The sequence below is a fragment of the Pygocentrus nattereri genome, chromosome 26 (genome assembly GCF_015220715.1).
Source record: "Pygocentrus nattereri isolate fPygNat1 chromosome 26, fPygNat1.pri, whole genome shotgun sequence".
NCBI classification, from domain to species: Eukaryota; Metazoa; Chordata; class Actinopteri; order Characiformes; family Serrasalmidae; genus Pygocentrus; species Pygocentrus nattereri.
The window spans coordinates 9,255,671-9,277,244 of NC_051236.1; the positions used below are offsets into that span (position 1 = coordinate 9,255,671).

Consider the following 21,574-nt stretch of genomic DNA (forward strand, 5'->3'; position numbering starts at 1 on the left):
CTCTCTCCCAGCTGACAATTAACTGCACCTAAACCCCAAAACGTACACACAAACATAGGAAAAAGGTGGTGTGCATGGATCTGATGAAACCTTGCTCAGTATAAATCACACTCCTCTTTCCATGAGTCACATTAAGTATGTGTTTATTTTGAAACGAGGATTCCCCTCAGATGTGACGTACATCCTCAGGTTGATTCGGAGGGCATCAGCTGCAGGCTTTGGGCCTAATTGAAACGTGTGTCCCTGAAGGCCAGCTTCTAAGAAGCCATTGGAAAGGAAGTGCAGAGGTGAGTTGGGTGATAATAGAGTGGTTGGCAGCAGGAGTCACAGAGGCAGTCAAACTGTGGCATGAGTGTGTCAACACAACAGATCGGGAAGAAGGCATGACGTCCTGAAGGACTGTTAGAAAGATTCAGGTAATCACTGGTTCCTTTCTTTCAAAGTTGGAAGGCAGTTACACTGATTTTTCTAACTGTGTGTACAATTAAATGATCATGATAACAAAGTCATTAAGATTGATTTGACGTGAAGTGCTCCATTCGAGAGAAACCGGAATGTCGGGATTGTACATAGCAGTGGTGATCGGAACCAAAGAGTCCTCATAAAACCGCTTTTACATGAAATGTTACGAATACATCGTCTGATGCCTGAGGCACTGTTTTGTGATAGTTTTAGCCTCTTTTCTTTTTTGCCTGGTGGATGTAGGCAAAATAACCTCAAAGAAGTGTATTTATTATTGTATTTATGTGACATTGTATTGTATTGATATCACCTTTTCATCATTATCAATGTGCTTACAAGATGTCCAGGATCCCTGGTCATTTTGGATAGCAAATAAAATGGTACTTCCATAGTAAACTGGTTCCTATCACCACCAGAAACAGAATCAGTGTCTCTACAGTGAACCGTTTCACATCAAGCCACTCTGAATGACTATGTTTACATCTCAATCACTGGATTATACAGGAATTTTTAAAATACAGTGGAATTCCATTTAAAACAGGTACAACTACAAGAACTGGTTAACTAATTTGTGATATTGGATGAATTTGTTATGGGATCTCATGCAAAATGCTTAAATTATGTTGATACCCAAACATGATTAGTATATGATATATGCCATATTAATGTTATAAATCGCTGTTGTTGGAACAAAAGCTTGTATATAATAAAGTTGTTGGGAGTGGGGTTGAATATAAATATACAACCATTTTTATTGATTTTATAGCAATAGTTTATCATATATAACAGTACATACAACATATATATTGCATAATCCACAAGGACTTGCATGATTGAATAATGTACTTTCTCTGTCATGTAAAAAAACGAATAAAACATGAAATATTCTACATTTTAGCAGAAATACAGTTACCTGTAAGCATCACTGTGCTAGACTAGCTCTGCAGAAAGGTTCATCACTCAAAGTATTTTTAGTTTATGGCCAGGACGTCTCTGTGTACAGGCAACCAGTCCCAAATGTGCTAAATCTTTAATCAGCTGTGGGCTGTGAGCACACCAGTGGGCATGAATCGCTGGCGGAGGTCGGTGGGGGAGATACAGGCCAGGAGGAGACAGGTGAGCGAGTGTGAGCAAGCGCAAAGCGCCCTCAGCAAGGTAACCGCCTGCTACCAGCAAATGGCCACCTGCTTAGGGAGCAACACAGATGGGAGCAGCCTGAGAGAGGAGCTGGAGGAAACCAGGGCATTGGCTCATAGGATATGCACAGGTAGGGAATAGTGGAGGCGAGTAATAGGTAATTGGTAGCGGATTTAACTAAAGTATTGTGGGCAACATTATTTTAATAATGACAGATATTATTTGTGTGACTATATACAACATTTTTTGCAAGTCTTTTGGCAGCCAACTTTGTGAGGTCTCTATAGCATAAAGCTGGGCAATATGGGGAAAAATGATTGTGATTAATTGTTTAGTTAAATTCTTCAACAACAAACATGACAATAATAAAGAAGAATATATTTACAATATACACTCACTGGCCACTTTATTAGGTACCCCCTTTTGCTTTAGCCCATCTTCTTCAAGGTTCGACGTGTTGTGTGTTCAGAGACGGTATTCTGCATTCCTTGGTTGTAACAAGTGGTTATTTGAGTTCCTGTTGTCTTTCTATCGTCTCGAACCAGTCTGCCCATTCTTCTCTGACCTCTCACATCAACAAGGCATTGTCATCCACACAACTGACCGCTCACTGGATATTTCCTCTTTTTCGGACCGTTCTCTGTAAACTCTAGAGATGGTTGTGTGTGAAAATCCCAGTAGATCAGCAGTTTCTGAAATACTCAGACAGCCCGTCTGGCACCAACAACCACGCCACGTTCAAAGTCCCTTAAATCCCCTTTCTTCTCCATTCTGATGCTCGGTCTGCACTTCAGCAGGTTGTCTTGACCACCTGTACATGCCTAAATGCATTGAGTTGCGGCCATGAGATTGGCTGATTAGCTATTTGTGTTAACAAGCTATTAAACACTTAATAAACCTAATTTTACCTAATAAAGTGGCCGATTAGTGTATATTGATGACAATTGGAGAACTCTGCTGCAATTTTGACTTAATTCACGCTGTTCCTCACTGTTACTGGTTGGCGTTTTTTTTCATGTAATTCTTCTATTAATAAGTTACATGGAAAATTAGATCAGGATTTAAATCAATTTCTGAAATTCTCAACTTCTTTCTTTACTCTGACATCGCCTGCTTCAGTCCACTGCTGCTCCAACAGTCCCCAAGCAGGAGTCAACGGAGGAGCTAAACATATCACTTACAAACACGTCCACTGCTGAGATTATTTGTTTATTCATCCCTCAAAAAAGCTCTGTGCTGAGATTAATAACTCATAACTAATAACTCCTCTTCACACTGATTTGTCAGTCTACTCAGGCTGTACCAGGAATTTCAGTGTTTGTGAAGAAGCGGTTAAATGAGGTCCAACACCATTAATGGTGTTGATTTTGAAGATTTATTTTTATTTAGTGGTTAAATATTCCAAAATACTGCCTTTACAAAATATAACTGAACTGAATACAGATACTTATTCTGACTTGTACTGAGTAATAATACTGACTAAATTTAATTTAAAACTGAATGTCAGTACAGTATGTGAAATGATAACAAATGACAAATTTGACACAAAATATACATCAGAATTATTTATAATAAATGATTAATATGATGCCTGTTTTTGGGGGGTGGGGTAGAGGGAAGTTCTTTCCTATTGTCTTGTTCCTAAAGGGCACATATCCTCCCTTACTACATGTGTTATTTATCCTGGGTATGCTCACATTCTGTTCCAGGGATGCACCGGAGGCTTCTGGCCCTGCTGGCGGAGACAGAGCAAGTGCAGGAGGACCGGGAGCAGGTGGAGCGGATGTGGGTGCTCTTCCTCTGCGCCCTGGAGAATTTCCAGCAGGACCTACGGAAGGTCAGCATCCTCCAGGAGACCTTTCCCCTTGGCCAACGCAAGGACCGCCGGGCCCTGGTCAACACAGGAGCAACTGGTGGAGGTTCTGAAGTAGCAGGTCGTGCTGCCACCGTACAGACACCCTGGGTAACAACAGAGGGTGAGAAGAAGCCAGACCTCAAGAGCCATGTGCTAGAGATTGATGGCCTGCTCCAGGAAATGCTCCAGAGAGTGAACGTGCCATTGTGGTCAGTGGAGCCCACACAAAACGCCTGGGGAGAGGGCTGTGGAGACGCACAAGACGAGGATGATACTTTGGAAGAGATCATGGAGGTGGAGGTGGTGTCTCAGGACAACAGAGCTTCTGGCTGCTGCAATCATTCCAACTGCAAATTAGGGTGTATATTCTGTTTGCTCAATTAGAGCCATGCGTTGATTGGAATATTAAGAGTACAGCTCTGGAGGGGAGTCCAAATTACTATGGTATGCCTTGTGATAACTCCAGCTAACGATCATTTGTTGGGATCTTAACAATGTCCATTTCCTGTTGCACAGAGTAGACCATTTTAAATGTGTGAAACACTGCCCCCTACCTGCAAGGAAAAACTTTCTTTGCACAGGACTATTGATATCCCAAATGAAAAAAACCTTACTGGTCACACACAAAAAAATTCCCATCTGAGAAATTGGAATATTTTACATGAATCTTATTCTTCCTTAAATCAAAAGGGACAAAACTTCAGTTTGTAACTCAAAGCAAAAATTGTCCCAACTATAAACAAACTTCGGGCTTTGTTTGCCAAATCATCCTACATTTTTTTCCTTAAATTTGCTCCCAAGAAAGATCCTAAGAAAAAACCTGTCAGGACATGTTCTTAAACAGCAGAAACGATCACACCTTTGTGCTCTCAAGTGGACGGAGTCTGTTTTTACCCAAGAACAAAGACAATTAAGGAAACATCAGTAATGTCAGAATCTTCATGAAAACCACATAAATAGGTTTTAAGAACAAATATCTTAAGAACGGCTGATGAATGAGGCCCAATGTCCTTAAACAAAAGGTCACAAGTTTTGGACCATTTGATAAGACTGTAGACATAAATATCCTAGTCTCTTGGTGCTAGTATGATCATCTCAGAGAAAGAGGACAATGCATGTTAACCCACTCCCAACCTGGAGATGTGTGTTAGAACACAGACACAGCTCAAGTCTGGCGTATTGTTTTCATCCATGTGTCACAGGTCACTTAACTTAGTGTAGTTCTAGTCACTCAGATAAGAACATGGTTCTACCCCTTTTTTGTGAACATGGCAGTATGCGCTACGCTTTACTGAACATTAGTGAATAAATACACACGAGTCCAACTACTGAAGGTCATTTTATTCAGACAAGTTAAATTCAACATACAAATACTGTACATTAAACAGACTCAGGTTAATTTACATAATTATAAGCAAGGAAGAAAAAAAAAAAAAAGAAAAAAAAAAAAAAGGTCACACAGAAATGGAAGGGGAGAGGAGAGACAGGCATGTTAAACTGTGGGGGTCAATTCTTGTAGGTTGCGTGCAAATGGGCTTTGAAGGCTGGAAAAAGAACAAAGGATTATGCAAATATTTTCTTACCCTCATCATTCATAAAGTGAATATTCATCACACCACAATAAGCAGCATAACCTCTGACTGACCACTGCATGTACTTTAACTGCTTACCTTCCTGATTATCCCATAATTCAGCAGCAACAGAGTTCATAGGGCTATCATTGTTGGGCTCTATAAAGCAAGTGGATATTGAAGGATCGGTCATCACAAAAGAAGCTGGATATCAGAGACAACAAGCAAGTCATCAAGATAGAATGCAGATCAAGTCTGAGAAGCATCTTACCTCCAAGTAAACTCTGAATGGATAGCAGAATGGATCGAACATCATAGAGAGCCGACCACTTCTCTTTTAAAATGTCTAAGCAGATGAACCCATTCTCGTCAACATTTGGGTGGAAGCAGGAAGTGATGAATTTCACTCGTGGGGCATTGTAGGGGTATCCACTGGGAAACTCCAATGACAGTTTATACCTCAAGCCTTCATACACCTTAACATTCAAATAAATAAATAAATCATCATCATCACTGGTTGAACAATACACAGGGGGGAAAACTGAGCTTTACCAATTCATTTCTGGTTAAACTGAAGAAAAAAAATGTTTACTGTCTGCACTGAATGTGGGGTTTCTCAGCTAACTGTAGTAAACAAAAGACTTACTGTTCCTTGTGCCCCATCTATTGTGCCAATCCATTTGAAGAGATTGTCAGACTCTGGAAATGCGGAAATTCCCTTATCTCCAGACATCTGTGGGCAAAAACAAAAAAGTTAAAACGCTGCAAAATATTTTTGAGAAATAACTTTAGGTATTTGGTAGACTCACCATAAGCGTCATCAGCTCTTGTTGAAGCCTGGAGACACAATGACGGCAATCAGTAATGGGCATATTAATGTCAGAGAAATAAGGCCACACTTATCAAGTATTGGATATTTCCTGCATATGACTGTTAGGGGTGCACAGACATGGGAGTTATGGGCCAACACCAGTTTTCCCAATGTGGAATATGTACAAATTGTGGAAACTGGGGAGAAACATAACATTTGCTTCTGTATGGTCACTAATGCATTAAGATGAATACAACATTTAATAAAATGCATGCATTTTAGTGCAGTAGGCCAGCATCACCTTAACATATTGCTCTTCTGAAGTACAATACGAGTCAAATGCCCCATGCTATTTTTTTTTTTTAAAGCACATACATGCTGATACCAACATGATTCAGATATCATGCACAAGTATTTAGCCATGCATAATGCTAGTTGTCAACTTGACTGCAATACCTATGCGAACTTTCAAGAACCATGTCAACCAACGAGAAACGAAGCAAGACAAGAAAGCAGAGGACCTTTAGACTGGTCATCCAAAAAATCCAACATGTACTTCATAGAGGTGGGCGACATGGCAAACTTAACTTTCACGACACAGTTGGTCACGAAATGTACATTTTCAGACATATTAGACGACATGCATGCTCAGAAAATCAAAATTATTGTATTGCGACAAAATGCATCACTCTAATGGTGCATACGGTCATACTGGCCAGCCCTACTACAACTCGAGTCTGGAAAAGCTTTGGCGCTAGTATGAATGGCAAGGACATGTCATTGCGTACCTTTTCGAAACGGAGCCTTTCGGTACACTTCCGCCAGTTTCGTTTCCTTTTAAAGCAGCTGTGGACGAGGCTGCCGCAGGATCCATATTCTGGGAGGCCATTACTTAAAACCTGTGAAGAGACCATTCTGGTTAAGGAATCGCGACATTCTGCCCAGTTTACCAACCGACAACGATGCGTATATAACACGAGGACAGTCCGACTAACATTAAGTTGAAATCAACTCCACACGAGGCTAAACCTGGTTTCGCCAGCTGCTTGTCCGAATTTTCCAGTTCCACCTTAAATGGTGCAGCAGCTACTTTAGAGCGCCCGATGCGCCAGTGTAACTGCTGCACTATTTAAGGTGGAACTGGAAAATTCGAACAAGCAGCGGGCGAACAGGAAGCCAACTTCGGCTTCGGTTGAGTGTACAGTGTCGGAGCCAATTAAGTCAACTGAACGGCGACAAATCACAAAGACACAGCAAGATCATCTCAAACGATCTTCAAACGATGACTCAAGGAAATAAGTTCTAGCTGCGCTGAGTGACTAAAGAACCAACAGACGCTGAACAGCAACGTTCACTCAAACGCACTTAGGTTCGCCAACGTTAGCTACCTAAACTAGCGACCTTCATAAGCTAACGTTGCACAGACACAGCTAAATTTTTAATTACAAAACCCGGAGCGCTCAGAAGTTTAGTCTAGACATAAATTCTGACTAGTTTCCCCCCCTTTATTAGCTAGCCAGCTAACTTAGCAAGCAACGTCATTAAGCACTGCAGTGCGAACCTAACGGTAGCTTAGCCGAGCTAGCAGCCGGACGTCCATCAAGGTCTCCAACTGCAATAAGCTAGGGTAAAATATCGACCGGGCACGTTGTTTAGCTCCAGCGTGAGATATTAGATGCATCATCGGTCTCGTCCAGACTTGATAACCGCTTAAAGTAGGCGAATTAAATGAAATAACTAGCCAACCACCACGGCGAGATTTTGGCTTAGCTGGCTAGCGTTAACGTCTGGAACAACACGACAGCCACATAACAGCAACGTTCAGGCTGAAGTCAAACGCAGACGAACAAAATGTACGCAAAACCTTTAGTGTACAATCAAACGCCTTTCTTAAATACCGCTAATAAAGTGAATTAGACGCTCAGTGTATATTACCAGCTGCGTGCCGTCCTTTGGCCAACAGTTACTAACGGAGTTGTGCACGGTGAGATTTTAAAATCTCATCCCGCCCCCCCGTTTAAACGGACTCGCTCACAACTGTTTCACCGCCCCGACCGGCGTCTCCACCAATCACAACCCAGCACTCAAAACAAAGCTCGGCCTTAGCAACCATTAAATAACGCGCCTTACGGCCCGCTGCGACTTGATTGGACAACGCTCTCGAGTGGGCGTGTCTACGACCGTTGAAAGCACCGCAGATGAACACAGGGAGCAGAAAGAGTAGACAAAACATTATTTATTGTTTAGGAAATAAACTGATATTTTTTTTCTGTTTCAATGTAAAGTGTAACAGATTTTTTTAAACAACGTACAGTATTTCTTTCTTTCCTCACTGTAAAACCCGTTTTTCTCATTTACCCATAAAATAATTACAGTAAGTACACGTTTAAAGATGGTTCTACAAGGAGTCTTTAGTAGACGCAACGGTCCCATTCAAAACCATGAGTTCTGTATAAAACCACTTCATTCTTAAATAGTTGTCTGCACGGTGAAACGGATGGAGAATGTGTTGTAGGCTGAACGATTCTATACAGAACCTGCAACTACAGAACAGATTTTGGTGCCAAATAGCACAAACATTTTATATAGAACCATATACAACACACTCTCAGTCAATGTAAAGAACCATTTCACCATGCAAAGAACCTTTTAAGCATGAAATGGTTACATATAGAACTCATGGTTCTATATAGAACCATTGCCTTTACTTAAGAACTCTTGAAGAGCCACCTTTTAAATGTGTACTGTGCTACACTGCACATGGCATACTACAATACCTTTGTAGCTTGAATAGAAGAATTTCCTTTTTTTTGGAGTATTAAACAGTAAATAAAAAGGTGAAAAAGAGAAATTATAGACAAAATGAATGAATTCCCTTTGATAAGTAAAAAATGTTCCAGCACTGTGTTAAAAAAAAAAAAAAAATATTAACAAGGTATAAACTTAAAGGAGTGTTCCACCAGTTTTTCAAAATTTCCATATAATTAAATGGTATAGATATAAACATTCAGAGTGGTTTGGTGTAAAATACCCTGTTCCAGAGACACCCAACAGAATTACTGGTGGTGACAGGAATCAGACATGTGCCTCTAAAAGCTCTTACAGAAGTTGTTAAATAAATTGTTCACCTAAAACACACATATACATACATACATATATATGTATATATGTGTGTGTGTGTGTGTGTGTGTCTGTGTATATATACATATACTTACACATACACACACACACACATACATATACACATATATAAAGCTTATTTTTTTGGACTATTTCACAATCATCACCATTACATAGAAAAGTTCAGAAGACACGTGTAGGTTCACATGTTTTGGATAGTAAATAAAATGGATAATATTTGTGCTGCAGACATCGTAACGCCTGGTTCCCATCACCACCACTGTATGGAAATCTCAGTCTCCACAATCAACCATTTCACATCAAACCACTCTGAATAAAGAATGAACCAAGTTTATATCTCGCCCACTGAATTATGCAGAAATTCAGAAAAAACACTGAAAAAGTCCTTTAAAGAGGAAAATAAAAAAAGCCAATAAAAAAATAAAAGGAAAATAAAAAAAGCCAAAATCACAGAAGAAAGCACTCGCAGTACCACTGAGTTTACACATATGCAGATATTTTCTCATACAAAAAGGTATTTTGCTGATAAAAGAAAAAAGGAAGACAAACATCTAAACTGTTTCAGTCTAACATTATCTCTATAAATACTGGTTTATGAAAACAAAACTGGTGAACATCTTACAGTTCACACTTTTTCCAGCATGAGGGTAAGCAACAAATTCCTAAGCTTGATTGTAAGGCCAGAGTCAATAACGAAAACCACAAACGGAAATCAAAAATAATGCAATAATGCACTGTGGTCAAGTGCAATGGTCCAGTGACTTCTATTGTGGTTTAAAAGGTTGATATTTTTTGTGACATTAGGAAATGTATCTATCAAAATTCTCTATCAGTTTCCTCTCGTTTTTATTCAATATGATTATAATTATGACTTAAAATAAGTCATACTATACAGACGAGAGGGAACTGATCCCAGAAAAGAACGTATAACCTAAAATGTGCTGGGCTCTCATTCTTCTAGTCTTTCTCAGACCTCTGAGATTCCATTGCCTTCTGCATCTTCTCTACCATCCATATCGGCACCCCGAATGGTTTCAGCTCATCCAGCCTCAAGTCAGGGCAGTCTCTACAGATTTAGAAGAAGAACAAAAATTATATGAAGCTCAAGTCATTATAGTCATGGTCCCATTCTTGGTGGCTAGTTCATCCAGTCCAGCTATTCTAACAGTTAGGAACTTGGCAGAGTTCAAGCTCTGAAAAGAGAGAAACGCGCAGATTCATATCATTGAAGTTTGGTTGTGATGTCCAATCAGTCTGCAAAAGTGTCTTTCATGGCACAGAGGGCTACAAGTTATCACACAATTAAAGCATCACATCTTGCAACACATTGCTTTTACATGCACTAATCAAAATGATTGATTTCTGCAGTTATCTGATTATTCAAATGGTCATATAAACAGCACACTCCAATTTCTTAGCTCGGAGTAAGGCCAAGAAATCTAATTAAGAAATACGATAAAGAGAGCTGGATTTTAGCTCAGTAACCAGATTTCTCAGTGCATGTAAACTCTTACTCTGATTTCTTTCCGATTTCTCAGTCTGCACATGTGCGATAACAGACCACGGTACCGGAGCGTGGCCATAAGATTCAGCAAAACACTTTTGGAGCAACGCTGAAAGCAAATACATGCTTGATGAAATTAAGGATTTAAATAAGCATCTTCTAGATGATGTATGTTCATATTTTCAGCTAAAGTAGCACGATGTTTGAAGAAAGAAAAAAAAGTCTTGGCATAAAGAAATCTGCTTACTGTCTGGCTTATGTAGACCTGGAGATTTCCTACAGTTATCAGATTATTAAGTGTATGTAAACACACTCAGTGTCATGACAGTGAGTGTTGGGCAGAAATAAGGCTGAAAAACTTGATGATAATCAATCGTAAGTTGTTTATCAGCTGAAAAGATTTCTATACAGATTAGGGTATGAAAGTCTGAGACCACATCGAAAATCTGGGATTTTTCTATCTAAACCAGACAATAATAAGCAGAAAGTTTTAGAATTTGGAAAAAAAATAACAATAACAAAAACAAAAAACCAACAAAGAACAGTCATGACGAGTAAAACAAAGAAGAAATATTGACTCGTGCTTTTCGTGATTGTGCGTTATTTTTCTAGATTACTAATAAAAATGTAAGCAAAATTGTGAGAGGTTAACCTTTAAACAAAAAAGGTCAAATTTTCAGTCTTATTTCTTCTGTTGAAGCTCACGTTCAGATGATTCTCAGATGGATCTGATCTACTCAGAGGATTTTGCACAAAGTTGTGTAGTCCAGCTCGAGTGCATGCTTTCAAATTCCAAATACTAAGAAATTCTGAAGGCTAACAGTTCAAAGATTCTACTTTTTCCTCAAGCTGTTAGGCTAATAATATCATTTGTAATGAAAAATTTTGTATCAAATTAGAAAAGCATTTGTACGAAGAGGCAGGACTCCACCTATACGTTCTCTAACAAGGGTGGGATTAATCATAATAAAGCACTGATATCTACTGTTTGTATATGTTCGATTTAACCAGGAGTAAAGGGTCTTATAATGGTCTTATAATGGACTATTACTTACTTGTATTCTTCACTTAAAGCAAGCTCTTTGATGTCCTCTTCGATTAACAGATATGCCTAGAAAGTGCACATCATTAAAAATTCAGAAGAGTTAAGAATGAGCATCTATTCATGCAGCACACACACTTACCATCTTTCCACCTGTGGCTCTCATGTGCTGCCGCTCTGCAAGCCAGTGTTTGTCCTGAGCATCAGCAGCGTACTGAAACAAACACACACATGCTGTCACAGCTGGACACCATTATAAACAGTTATAAACAGGAACCCAGCAAAGAAAATCCACAATACCTTGAAGAGGTCTGCATGTTTAATGTAGATCCTTCCTCTGGTGCCACCCATCCCTAAAGCCCTACAAATAAACTCCATTAGTTGTTTTTCTCTCTGCATATATACAATAAATTCTTCTAGCAGAGATGACGTTTTCTTGGCTTCGGCCACCAATAACTGCGTTCCAAAACCTCGACTGCAGCCGAAGTAGTGCAGGTCCTCGGTAGGACTGTCCTATGAAGACTCCTCCTTAGTAGCCTAGGTCACATACATGGAACAGTCTTAATGAGACAGCGTGGTGATGACACCAGCGGCGCGAAATGTGAGAGAACTGGTGAGAAAATGTTGTTGCTGTTGCATTGCGATTGTTGCTTTTTCATTTCTTCATGGAAATGGAGATGTTCCTATGTAGTACGATAAACTACATATTTATAAATACTTTTAAATAAAATCCGATATGTGGACAATATACGACATATAGACAAATGCTTTAATTAAATCAGTCATTTTACACTTTATATGGTAACGAAGACGAATTCAAATAACCGAAGACCTGGAAGGATACATCTGATGTGTCCTTGTACTGTAATGTAAATCAATCAGAATTTAGGCTACATTTCTATGCTGTACATGAAGTGTCATTCGCTTTGGAACAGCCTGCCATGACGTAGTAGCCGAGAAATACAGACTAGGCTTTGGAACGCAGTTAATGTGACGTAACTGGAGAGAAATCCAACAACCGTAGACATCATGGAGTCCTCACATGCCGTGTTGCACACACAGCAACTCAATGTTAATGCTCCCACAGGACAGGCAAAACAAAACAGCAGATTATGTGTGTGCAAAGTGTGCAATGTTGTTCCAGCTTTGTGCAAACTTCATTAGAGGTATACTAAGGCCTTATTTTAGAGCTCTACTAGCAGCTATTAGCAGACCTTGGTAAAAAGAAAGAAAAAAAACTAAGCAGGGCCTTTGAACCTTTAACACAGCAACTACAGTGTTTTGTTGCTGTGAAAACATTGTATCTCTGAACTGGTAACTATCGGCCCATTCGTCACTACATGTTCACAGAATGCAAAGAGCTGTTGGTGTTTTCAATGGGACTGGATATCGAAACTCAAAATTTATTTCATTTAATGTTACTTTACTGAGCGTTGAAAAACTTACCTAAGCAAATGAGCATGTGTTCCAAAATCTAGACGGCTGACTGGCTGTGTAAATTACAATCTGCATGCATGTTAGTAATGTCACCACTATGATTAGCTTGCAGTCCTTTACAGACAGAAAATAAACCTGTTTCTGACCTGCGTTCAGTTTGTGATTTAAAAGAAGGTACTGAAAAGGTTCAGAAATTGGTAGCCTTAGTTCTACATTTTGATATGACAGCTTTAATACACTACTTTCTAAACATTTTAAATTAAGTGACACTTTTTAATCCCACAAACAGGGAAATTTTACCTCAGCATTTAACCCATCCGTGAAGAACACCGCATACACACTAGTGAGCACACACACACTAGGGGGCAGCGAGTACACTTGCCCGGAGCGGTGGGCAGCCCTATCCACGGCACCCGGGAGCAATTGGGGGTTAGGTGTCTTGCTCAAGGACACCTCAGTCATGGGCTGTCGGCTCTGCGGATCGAAACGGTGACCTTCCAGTCACAGGGACAGTTCCCTAACCGCCAGCCCGCAACTGCCCCGTTTACCAGGAATCACAATTTTAAATGTAGCACAGCACCTTATAAATCACCACAACAGTGACGCCAACAATTTTGGCCAGTGGTGCCCTTATGCGTCCTTATGAGATGCTATCACTCAGCCACATGACCCAACTTGGAGCAAAGCAACTCAATAAAGAAACACTCACTTGTTCGCTCTGGATCCCAAAACAAACGTGCTTTTCTCATTCAACCTGGCGGGATCCCACTGGATGAGAGGGAGAAGTACATTGAAAGCAGGCAATCTGTTTATTATATTGTCAAATAGTACATGATATAGTAAAGAAGAAGATACAACTTTCTCTTAACCTTTGGTCCTTCTCGCTTTATGGGCTCAGATGTCTTTGGCTTTATCCTGTAGGAGAATTTTACACTTCAAAGTTTACTTAACCTGCAAGTCCTTAACTTGAAAACAACATACAGAATCGTCCACAGTACTTACGGAGTGCTGTACTGTATAGTTCTGTCATAAGATATAACTTGCCCAGGGGGACGTCCCTTTCTCTAAACACAGAGGAAAATCATGTGTCAGTAACGACTTTCATAGTGTGAACTGGAGCCACTGAACCTGCTTCGTTTGTGAAGGATTGGCCTTTAGATTAGATACGCTTCATGAATATTTTAAATGCAAATTCAATCAATTTTTCACAATTTCATTGAGTTTCGTCTAGATAAACTTACTGAATAGTTCATAGTGGTGGTGATAGGAAGCAGATGTCTGAATTGTTAAATGGCTCTAAGTTATTTTACAGAAAGCTACAACACAAAAGGGCTATAAATCCGATTTTGAATGATAAATCTAAACATATTTTTGTGATTTACCACTATTTTACCTTTATCAACATCACATACTCTGTAAACAATATAATGTAGATTTAAAACATAAAAACTTAGTAAGAAGTCAAATAATAACCTGACAAATGTAAAACAAATCAAATTATTGTTCTGTTAATACTAGAAATACAATAAAATATTTGAACAGAGTTGCTTACTTCCTTAAGTTAAACATTATATCTTCTTTTTTTTTTTACTGCATATAAAATCTCATACATGTTCACGTCATTTTAGATCAGCCAATAACACAATAACATTTTAATAATAATGTATTACTCTGACCACTGACAAAAAAGCAGCTCTATTAACAGACCTACCTTTTTTGGGATTGGGCTGCCTCTTTGACTTGATTCATCCTCCATCTGCCGTGAGCGCTACAGGATGGATGGAGGTGTTTTAAGACAGCTGATTAAAAACCTCAGGACTGAAATTATGTTCAGAGCTAAATTATATTTAGTCTCTCAGAGCCAGACGTGAGAAATGTTAGGATAAAAGTGGGTAGGAGCACAGACTTATTAGGGTGGGAACAAACTGAGTGGGATTCTTTTAACAGCTTGTGAAGACTGAGTTCAAATGGTGGGCAATGATGCGATCATCAACATTGTCCAACGGGCAACAACCTGTTGTTAGCCCATGGATATAACCCAAGTTAGCATGGCTAAAAGTGCCCCGAAAAAGCTCCAATGTAGATGTCTGTCATGTGCAGAGAACACATTATATACAGTAAAATTAAACATGACATCTGTCAACAGAACAAAAAACGTCCTGTTAAACTAGACCACCTTTAGAAAATGGGCACAAAATAGAAGTTGCAAAAGTTTTCAAAGTCTATTTATTTGTGTAGTTTGTGTTTATTTGTGTTTAATAATAATATTAATTTATATATATATATATATATATATATATATATATATATATATATATATATATATATATATATATATATATATATATATAAATAAAAAATGTTATCACAAATAACAAAGTGATTTTCTGGATGTTAGTGTGTTTGTTTAACCATTTTCAAGCCTCTCCTCGAGGAAGTCCAGTATTATATGTAGTTTAAAAGCAGCTCCTGGTTTCAATCAGTGCTTCAGTAAATTGAGCTCATGATGTAATTGATGATATTAACGAGTCTCTGTGGCGGCTGTGAGGGTGACAAGGAAAAATATGGTCCCAAGAAATTTTTATTATTTTTCATTGTTTTTCTGTTTATTTGAATTATGAATATGACTTTATTCTAATGTATATTGTGATAAACTCACTGCTGAGGTCAAGTGTTTAAAAATTTGCTTAGGTGCCTAAAACTTTCCCACTGTACTGTGTGTAAGAGAAAAGATGAGCTCTCAGATTTGTATTCGAGCCAAGTGATGAGCCAGCTCATCTACTAAAATTATACGAAAAGAATATTTCTTATTCGTAGCAACAAATAACATAAAAAATATATAAATACCTTTACTCACCACTGGACAATGTTATGAGGAATTTGGGGAGGGTTTTAGAGGGGTATACCCTTGTGAGCAGCGGGTTTCACCACTAGCACCAAAAGTTTAACAAATTGTCCTCAGATGGACATTCTCACTGTGAGGTCATGTCAGGCCCTGCGAGACTAAAGTATTCCAAGAAAGTTCATTTTGATTACTATCATTAAAATGTCTTGAAAGACAGAAAAGAACAAACCCTGGGACAAATACACCAACAGCAAATTCTGTTGGAACAGCAAAATAACATTACACCCAAACAGCACCGACTAATCTTTACCTTCACTGAGGCATCGAAAACAGGTCTTTGGGGAGTTTTCTCTGCTTCTGGAAAAAGCTGTTTTGCCTAGACAAGGAGAAATTTGCTTAACAAACAATCCTTCTTCTTAAGTTTTAGTCTGATGCTTGGGTGCTGCATCTTCCTTACATGTTCCAAGCAGTTTCGACAAGCCTCCCTGATAAGATGATCCGTTTGTACATCTTCTCCCACGTTCTCTTTGACATTGCTGGCTGCCTTTTCAAAAAACTGTGCAGAGAGGAAAAAAAATGAGAAACTGAAATTCACTATACGTATCCCCAGGATTAGACAGAACTGGTGGACATCTGGCTTGTTTATTCACCTTCATATATTTTCTGAAGACGGCCAGAATGTCCTCATTGAAGCTGGGCTGCAGAACCTTCCGAAGGAGGTCCATAGAAATAACAGGATCTGTGTAACTAGGAGAAGCACAAAGATGGATAATTGGAAACTGGAAACGAGCAAACAGAATGTCTTTACATGTTTTACAGATACACTTTAAGACAGTTACCTCACGGTCATCTGTGAGCGTCGACCCCTGCGGTGAACTTGTCTGTGCTTGATCATGATGTTCCATGGGTTCTACCACACAAAAAAACAAAGCAAAAAAATTGAAATATTGTAGAGAAAAACATGCTGACACTACATTAGCACTGATCATTTTACTAAAGCCCAGGGTAAGTTGATACATGAAAATCATGTTTCTGGACCAGGATCATACAGAACCAACCATGTATGCATAATACAAAATACACTCGTTTGACAATTTAATAGAAACACCAAACTGTAGACTTCATGTATAATTGGAGCCCAATTTGCAAATTTCTTGCTCATGAAGATCCGGGTAAATAAAGTAAACAAGAGAATGTCGAAAACGGTTCCCTTTAAATGCATAAACATTAATGATTCTTCAGGCGACTAAAACTCTTTAAAAACTTTTAAATATCTTTAAAAACGCAGAAGAAACATCCCGTTTTTGTTCGGTTGAATAAATGTAAACATTAAAAGCTAAAATTCAGATAGCAGTAAAGGTTATTCTTGAGCATTTCACATATTTGTTCTGTGAGAGGATGGACCACCGGAGCTTTCAGGTTGAGCTTTGGGTCATTTTGCATCCGTGGAACTGAATTAGTTTGTTTTGCAGTGGCTTTTCCACTTTTAATCAAGGCCACGGACTCTGAACAGACGAGACACATCAGTTCTGAACACCGAGCTCTCTTTTCATACGCTTTTAAAAAGTCTGTACAACACAAATACAGCCATTTAATTTACCATCCAAAACCACCAGTGAACCTACTCCGGTCTTCTATATGTGTAATGTAGATGATGATGGAACAGTGGTAAATCTGAGAAAGTTTTCTTTGGATACTATTTTGCCTTGCATGTACCTCTACACCATGAACGGATTTTTAAAGACATGTTTTAGGAGAAAAACCTTCTCAATCATGAAAACGGTGTTCCAGGCATCAGGCGGCACAATGGCAAACATTTCATGTAATAACTTTCTTCTAGGGCGATGTTCAGAGGCACTAACCTCTTCAGACATCGGGTTCCTATCACCACCACTGTGAACAAGTCTGCCTATCTGAATCTACTGAACAACAAAAAGATACTGTTAGCTAGGTTAATTATATTTTTAAAATATATCTGTGCTCTGTCTTCTATGATAATAAGGTCACCGTCACACACAACCTGAGCACTGATGGAGCTGCTCTTCTTTCTCCACAAGCAGGTGACTTGTGTACTTGAACAGAGTCACCCACCAGGTTTTGGAACGACCCTGCGGCAAAATATCTCAGTGCCAGACACAAAGTAGGACTCGAGCCTCCGTTCCTGTCTATGTGGTGGTCATCTTTTCTATCTTCAATCGACAAAAAAGGGTGTAATCTATCCTGCAGAAGTGGCTGCCAATGCAAAGCGAGACTCATTTCATTTTTCCACCGATCAAATCGACCAGTCACTTTAACTGATTTTTTACAACAGAACTTGCACCCACTATAGGCCACGTGTCATTTTTAAAATATAACTTAAGTCTGCTTTGAAACTATGTTACTTGGTGCAAGCAGTTAAATGCTAGTAGCTCGTAAACCAAGTTTAAACCACCTTTGGGACCGAAATGTGTTTTAATATGACCATTTAACAATATTTTTATTTTATAAAGAAAACTGTCAAATCATTATTCAGGTAAAACCCACTCTTCATACCATAATCACAGGCATGTCAAACTGGGGACCTCCCAGGCCAAAGTGCTGTGGAGATCAGCGTTTACCCTCATCTAACACTCTGAATTCAGTTCATTCAGCTCACGAAGGCTTTGCTAATTAGCTGATGAGCTGAATCAGGTGTGTTTTATGAGGCAATGTGCTGAAGTCTGCAGTGTTTTGGCCCGCAAAGACTGGAGCTTGGCACGTGTGAGCTAAGTGATGCCAAAAAAAACATTATTAGCTGTTTCATACTGACAAAAGTAGAAGCATCTACTCTTACAGAAAGGTTTTGTACTAGATGTTGGAACATTGCTGCAAGGATCAGACTGCACTACGCCTCAAAAGCATATGTGAGGTCAGGTACTGATGTTGCATGATCAGGTCTGGATCTCCAACTCATCCCAAAGGTATTAGATGGAGCTCCATCACTCTAGAGATCACCTCTTCATAGCCAAATTTTGGTTGGGGGGGGATAATACCCCTCTAGCTGATGGTCAGCATTAGACATGGAGACCTGTGTGGCTGCTACAGAGCATCTGATTCTACTGGGTGCAACTGAACAAAGGGCAGAAACAGAATTGTCCTTACTTCATTTTTAATGGGGGTAAAAGGCACCATGTAGGCAAAAGGCACGACCAACTGTTTCATTTTGAAGAGAGCAAAACCAGTCCCTTTAACTGGAATTAGTGCAACACAGTATGCAAAATATATATTTTTTAAATCACTGTATTCATAGGTATGGATAATATTTTTGGGACTGTAGCACTACTGCTTTATTTCTGTCTGCTCCAGCTGATCAGATGTCTGAAAGAATAAAAAGCATGATCATGTATTGTCATTTTTTAAACGAAAGTATAGCAATATTATATTTTTGCCATATCGCCCGCCTCTAGTACTGTGTGTACGTTTCAAAAACCTACCACTCACTCCCAAAGCACACAGTCACTATGAAACCTAAGGTGCAGAACTTTGAATTCATTATTTTTGTGATGAACATATTTACATAGGCTTTATAACGCTTGTTCTACAGATTAGCCCCGCCCACTCACACTGAAGTTATAAGGAGCGCTTCACCCTGGACTGCTTTGGAATGAAGCGCAATACGGAGCAGCAAATCAGAACAGAGCTCATTTGCATATGTCGGTCTGCAAACAGAACATCCTGTTTAATTCTAATGGATAAAGAGGTCGTATGGCGTCGTTATTAGGAAATACAAACGTTCATGTCCAACACTGACATGGTTTCCTTTGACGAGGCTGAAGTCGGCTTCCTATTCGCCAGCTTCTTGTTCAAATGTTCCAGCTCCACCTTAAATGGAGCAGCAGATACATTCTGACGGCTCAGACACCAGGATGTAAGTGCTGCACCATTTAAGGTGGAACGGGACAATTCAAACAAGAAGCTGACTTCAAGTTCGCGTTTCTCTGCGCCTCAGTTCAGCTGACTCGAACTCCAGAAATGAGTCATCATCGACACGACGGCGGTAAAGGCGGCGCGTTTCTCACTCAAGCAGCTTGTGACTCACCACGGACTGAACCTGCTGCTCAGCCACGTCCTGCTCGGCGACGTCCTGCTGGAGCCAGTCTCTGCGGCCCTCGTTCCTGTGCGCACCCATCGGTGCGGCTTACAGCGCTTTGACTGCGGTTCTGAAGTCGCGCTCCGGCTCTGTTCGGTCGGAGGTCCCGAACAGCTCGCGTCGTTATAGCAGCGAGAGCGAACAGCAGATTTATCCGCTCTGCTGGCCGTTTCAAGTCCCTGCGCAGTGCAAAACTGACAAAACTCAGCGTATCATACACACAGCTGGAAGCTACAGGGGAAATTATGCAGAATAACTCGCCGAAGTGACACTAACTCGCTTTTTCCAAAGAGCTCGTAAAACTGCGAGGTTGCGGTTGTGCTGAAATCACTTCAGAACTGACATCCGGGTCCTTTCTGGCGATTTTTCAAAATAAAAGTCGGGTGCTCACGGCGCACGCGCACAGCCGTCGTGGGCGTGGCCGAGCGATGAGCCCGTTTGTAACGGTTGTGCCGCCATTACAGTTGTGGCTTTGGGCAGATTTGAGAGACACTTTTTAATCCCATAAACGGGGAAATTCCACCTCCGCGAAGTGAAACACCACATACACACTAGTGAATACACACACACTAGGGGGCAGTGAGCGCACTTGCCCGGAGCGGTGGGCAGCCCTATCCACGGCGCCCTGGCTAGTGTTGGGGGTTAGGTGTCTTGCTCAGGGACACCTCAGTCAAGGACTGTCAGTGCTGGGGATCGAACCGGCGACCTTCTGGTCACAGGGCCTGTTCCCTGACCTCCAGCCCATGACTGCGCTATGTGGATCGTTTCTGTGTTTTTGTGGATTAAAGGTGGAACTGAACTATTGCAGACTTGTTTTATCACTGTGTCTTTAACGCAAGAACGTTTTGGACAAATATGCACAACTTTATTAGCGAACAGCATGGGAGCATCACATGGGCTGATGAGCTTGATGTTTAGTTTGGTTTGGACGTGATGAGTTTAAAATAAAACTGTTCTGTTTCACACAGTCCTGACTTTTATTTGCGAAGATTCGTATTCGTAAAAGTAAAACGGTCTCTCCAAACCTAATTCTACATGCTTTTTGGAGGATTTCAAACAATATGTCATCCTAATAAAACATGCAAAATTAAAGAATTTAATGTAGTGTGATGGATGTTTTTTTAATTATTTATTTTCTCTGTGTACACTGGCAATGCATGCATGCATATTTTCAGTTCTTTAAAGTTATTCAAGAACACTTGTTGCTTTTTGGTGGTAATAAAAAAATGACAGCTGGAAGGCCAACTTATATACTGTTGCTAGATTTCGCAACTTATCAAACTACCCAGTTACTAAAGTTACTTTTAAAATTTACTGGAACTTTAAGCAACTTTTGAAAAGTGATTCAAATGTTAAAATGCATGCTTGTCCCTAATTATCTGTCAGTTAGGTAGGCCGACTAACTACCGGTACACTGCTTAAATCTATATTTCAGAACGTGTAGCTTTACTAGTTAATGAGAAAATAAAATGTAATTGTTCAACAATACAATGTGTTGTGTGTAGTGTTGCATATTACCTTTGCAAAAATGTAATAATAAACAATCTAAAAATTTTAAATCTTATTTTTCACTGAGAAGACCGGTCAATTTGTGCTTTAATTATGCTGATTTTTTTTGATAAATCATTAAAATATCCCTTTTAGTGACTGCTTTCCATTTC

At 39.7% G+C, this 21,574-nt stretch overlaps 3 protein-coding genes across 7 annotated transcripts; 1 reads left to right on the top strand and 2 right to left on the bottom strand.

The window, feature by feature from the left end:
* Window positions 1–1,333: 1,333 nt before the first annotated feature.
* On the top strand, window positions 1,334–4,876 carry zgc:109913 (regulator of G-protein signaling 9-binding protein). Its single transcript, XM_017682248.2, has 2 exons — window positions 1,334–1,729; window positions 3,309–4,876. The coding sequence occupies exons 1-2, from the start codon at window positions 1,528–1,530 to the stop codon at window positions 3,836–3,838; spliced, it is 732 nt and encodes a 243-aa protein (XP_017537737.1). The 5' UTR covers window positions 1,334–1,527; the 3' UTR covers window positions 3,839–4,876.
* ube2c (ubiquitin-conjugating enzyme E2C) lies at window positions 4,781–7,879 on the bottom strand. Of its 3 annotated transcripts, none has more exons than XM_017682238.2 (7): window positions 7,772–7,879; window positions 6,625–6,735; window positions 5,835–5,862; window positions 5,672–5,758; window positions 5,297–5,501; window positions 5,125–5,184; window positions 4,781–4,998 (listed from the first exon to the last, which is right to left on the bottom strand). In XM_017682238.2, the coding sequence occupies exons 2-7, from the start codon at window positions 6,723–6,725 to the stop codon at window positions 4,961–4,963; spliced, it is 519 nt and encodes a 172-aa protein (XP_017537727.1). In that variant the 5' UTR covers window positions 6,726–6,735; window positions 7,772–7,879; the 3' UTR covers window positions 4,781–4,960. The 3 variants fall into 3 exon arrangements, with proteins under 3 accessions (XP_017537727.1, XP_017537729.1, XP_037390874.1); XM_017682240.2 differs by lacking the exon at window positions 7,772–7,879 and adding an exon at window positions 7,398–7,673; XM_037534977.1 differs by lacking the exon at window positions 7,772–7,879 and adding an exon at window positions 6,832–6,877.
* Window positions 7,880–8,064: 185 nt separating this feature from the next.
* LOC108410933 (deoxynucleotidyltransferase terminal-interacting protein 1) lies at window positions 8,065–20,259 on the bottom strand. 3 transcript variants are annotated; one of them, XM_017682258.2, is made up of 13 exons: window positions 19,863–20,259; window positions 16,645–16,715; window positions 16,456–16,552; window positions 16,263–16,361; window positions 16,116–16,181; window positions 14,672–14,728; window positions 14,005–14,024; window positions 13,830–13,875; window positions 13,670–13,728; window positions 11,824–11,884; window positions 11,666–11,737; window positions 11,537–11,592; window positions 8,065–10,043 (listed from the first exon to the last, which is right to left on the bottom strand). In XM_017682258.2, the coding sequence occupies exons 1-13, from the start codon at window positions 19,950–19,952 to the stop codon at window positions 9,935–9,937; spliced, it is 903 nt and encodes a 300-aa protein (XP_017537747.1). In that variant the 5' UTR covers window positions 19,953–20,259; the 3' UTR covers window positions 8,065–9,934. The 3 variants fall into 3 exon arrangements, with proteins under 3 accessions (XP_017537747.1, XP_017537746.1, XP_017537745.1); XM_017682257.2 differs by having other exon boundaries at window positions 13,963–14,024; XM_017682256.2 differs by having other exon boundaries at window positions 13,830–13,893; window positions 13,963–14,024.
* Between the last annotated feature and the right edge of the window lie 1,315 nt (window positions 20,260–21,574).

Excerpts from the sequence above, each read along its gene's own strand:
- zgc:109913 (XM_017682248.2), top strand. The coding sequence starts at position 1,528 with ATGAATCGCTGGCGGAGGTCGGTGGGGGAGATACAGGCCAGGAGGAGA. Across the intron at positions 1,730-3,308 it reads GGCTCATAGGATATGCACAG|GGATGCACCGGAGGCTTCTG; the intron begins GTAGGGAATAGT and ends ATTCTGTTCCAG.
- ube2c (XM_017682238.2), bottom strand. The coding sequence starts at position 6,725 with ATGGCCTCCCAGAATATGGATCCTGCGGCAGCCTCGTCCACAGCTGCT. Across the intron at positions 5,502-5,671 it reads TAGATGGGGCACAAGGAACA|GTGTATGAAGGCTTGAGGTA; the intron begins GTAAGTCTTTTG and ends TTGAATGTTAAG. Across the intron at positions 5,185-5,296 it reads CATTCAGAGTTTACTTGGAG|AGCCCAACAATGATAGCCCT; the intron begins GTAAGATGCTTC and ends CTTGCTTTATAG.
- LOC108410933 (XM_017682256.2), bottom strand. The coding sequence starts at position 19,952 with ATGGGTGCGCACAGGAACGAGGGCCGCAGAGACTGGCTCCAGCAGGAC. Across the intron at positions 13,894-13,962 it reads ACTATACAGTACAGCACTCC|TGTAAAATTCTCCTACAGGA; the intron begins GTAAGTACTGTG and ends TAAACTTTGAAG. Across the intron at positions 13,729-13,829 it reads TAAAGCGAGAAGGACCAAAG|TGGGATCCCGCCAGGTTGAA; the intron begins GTTAAGAGAAAG and ends CCTCTCATCCAG.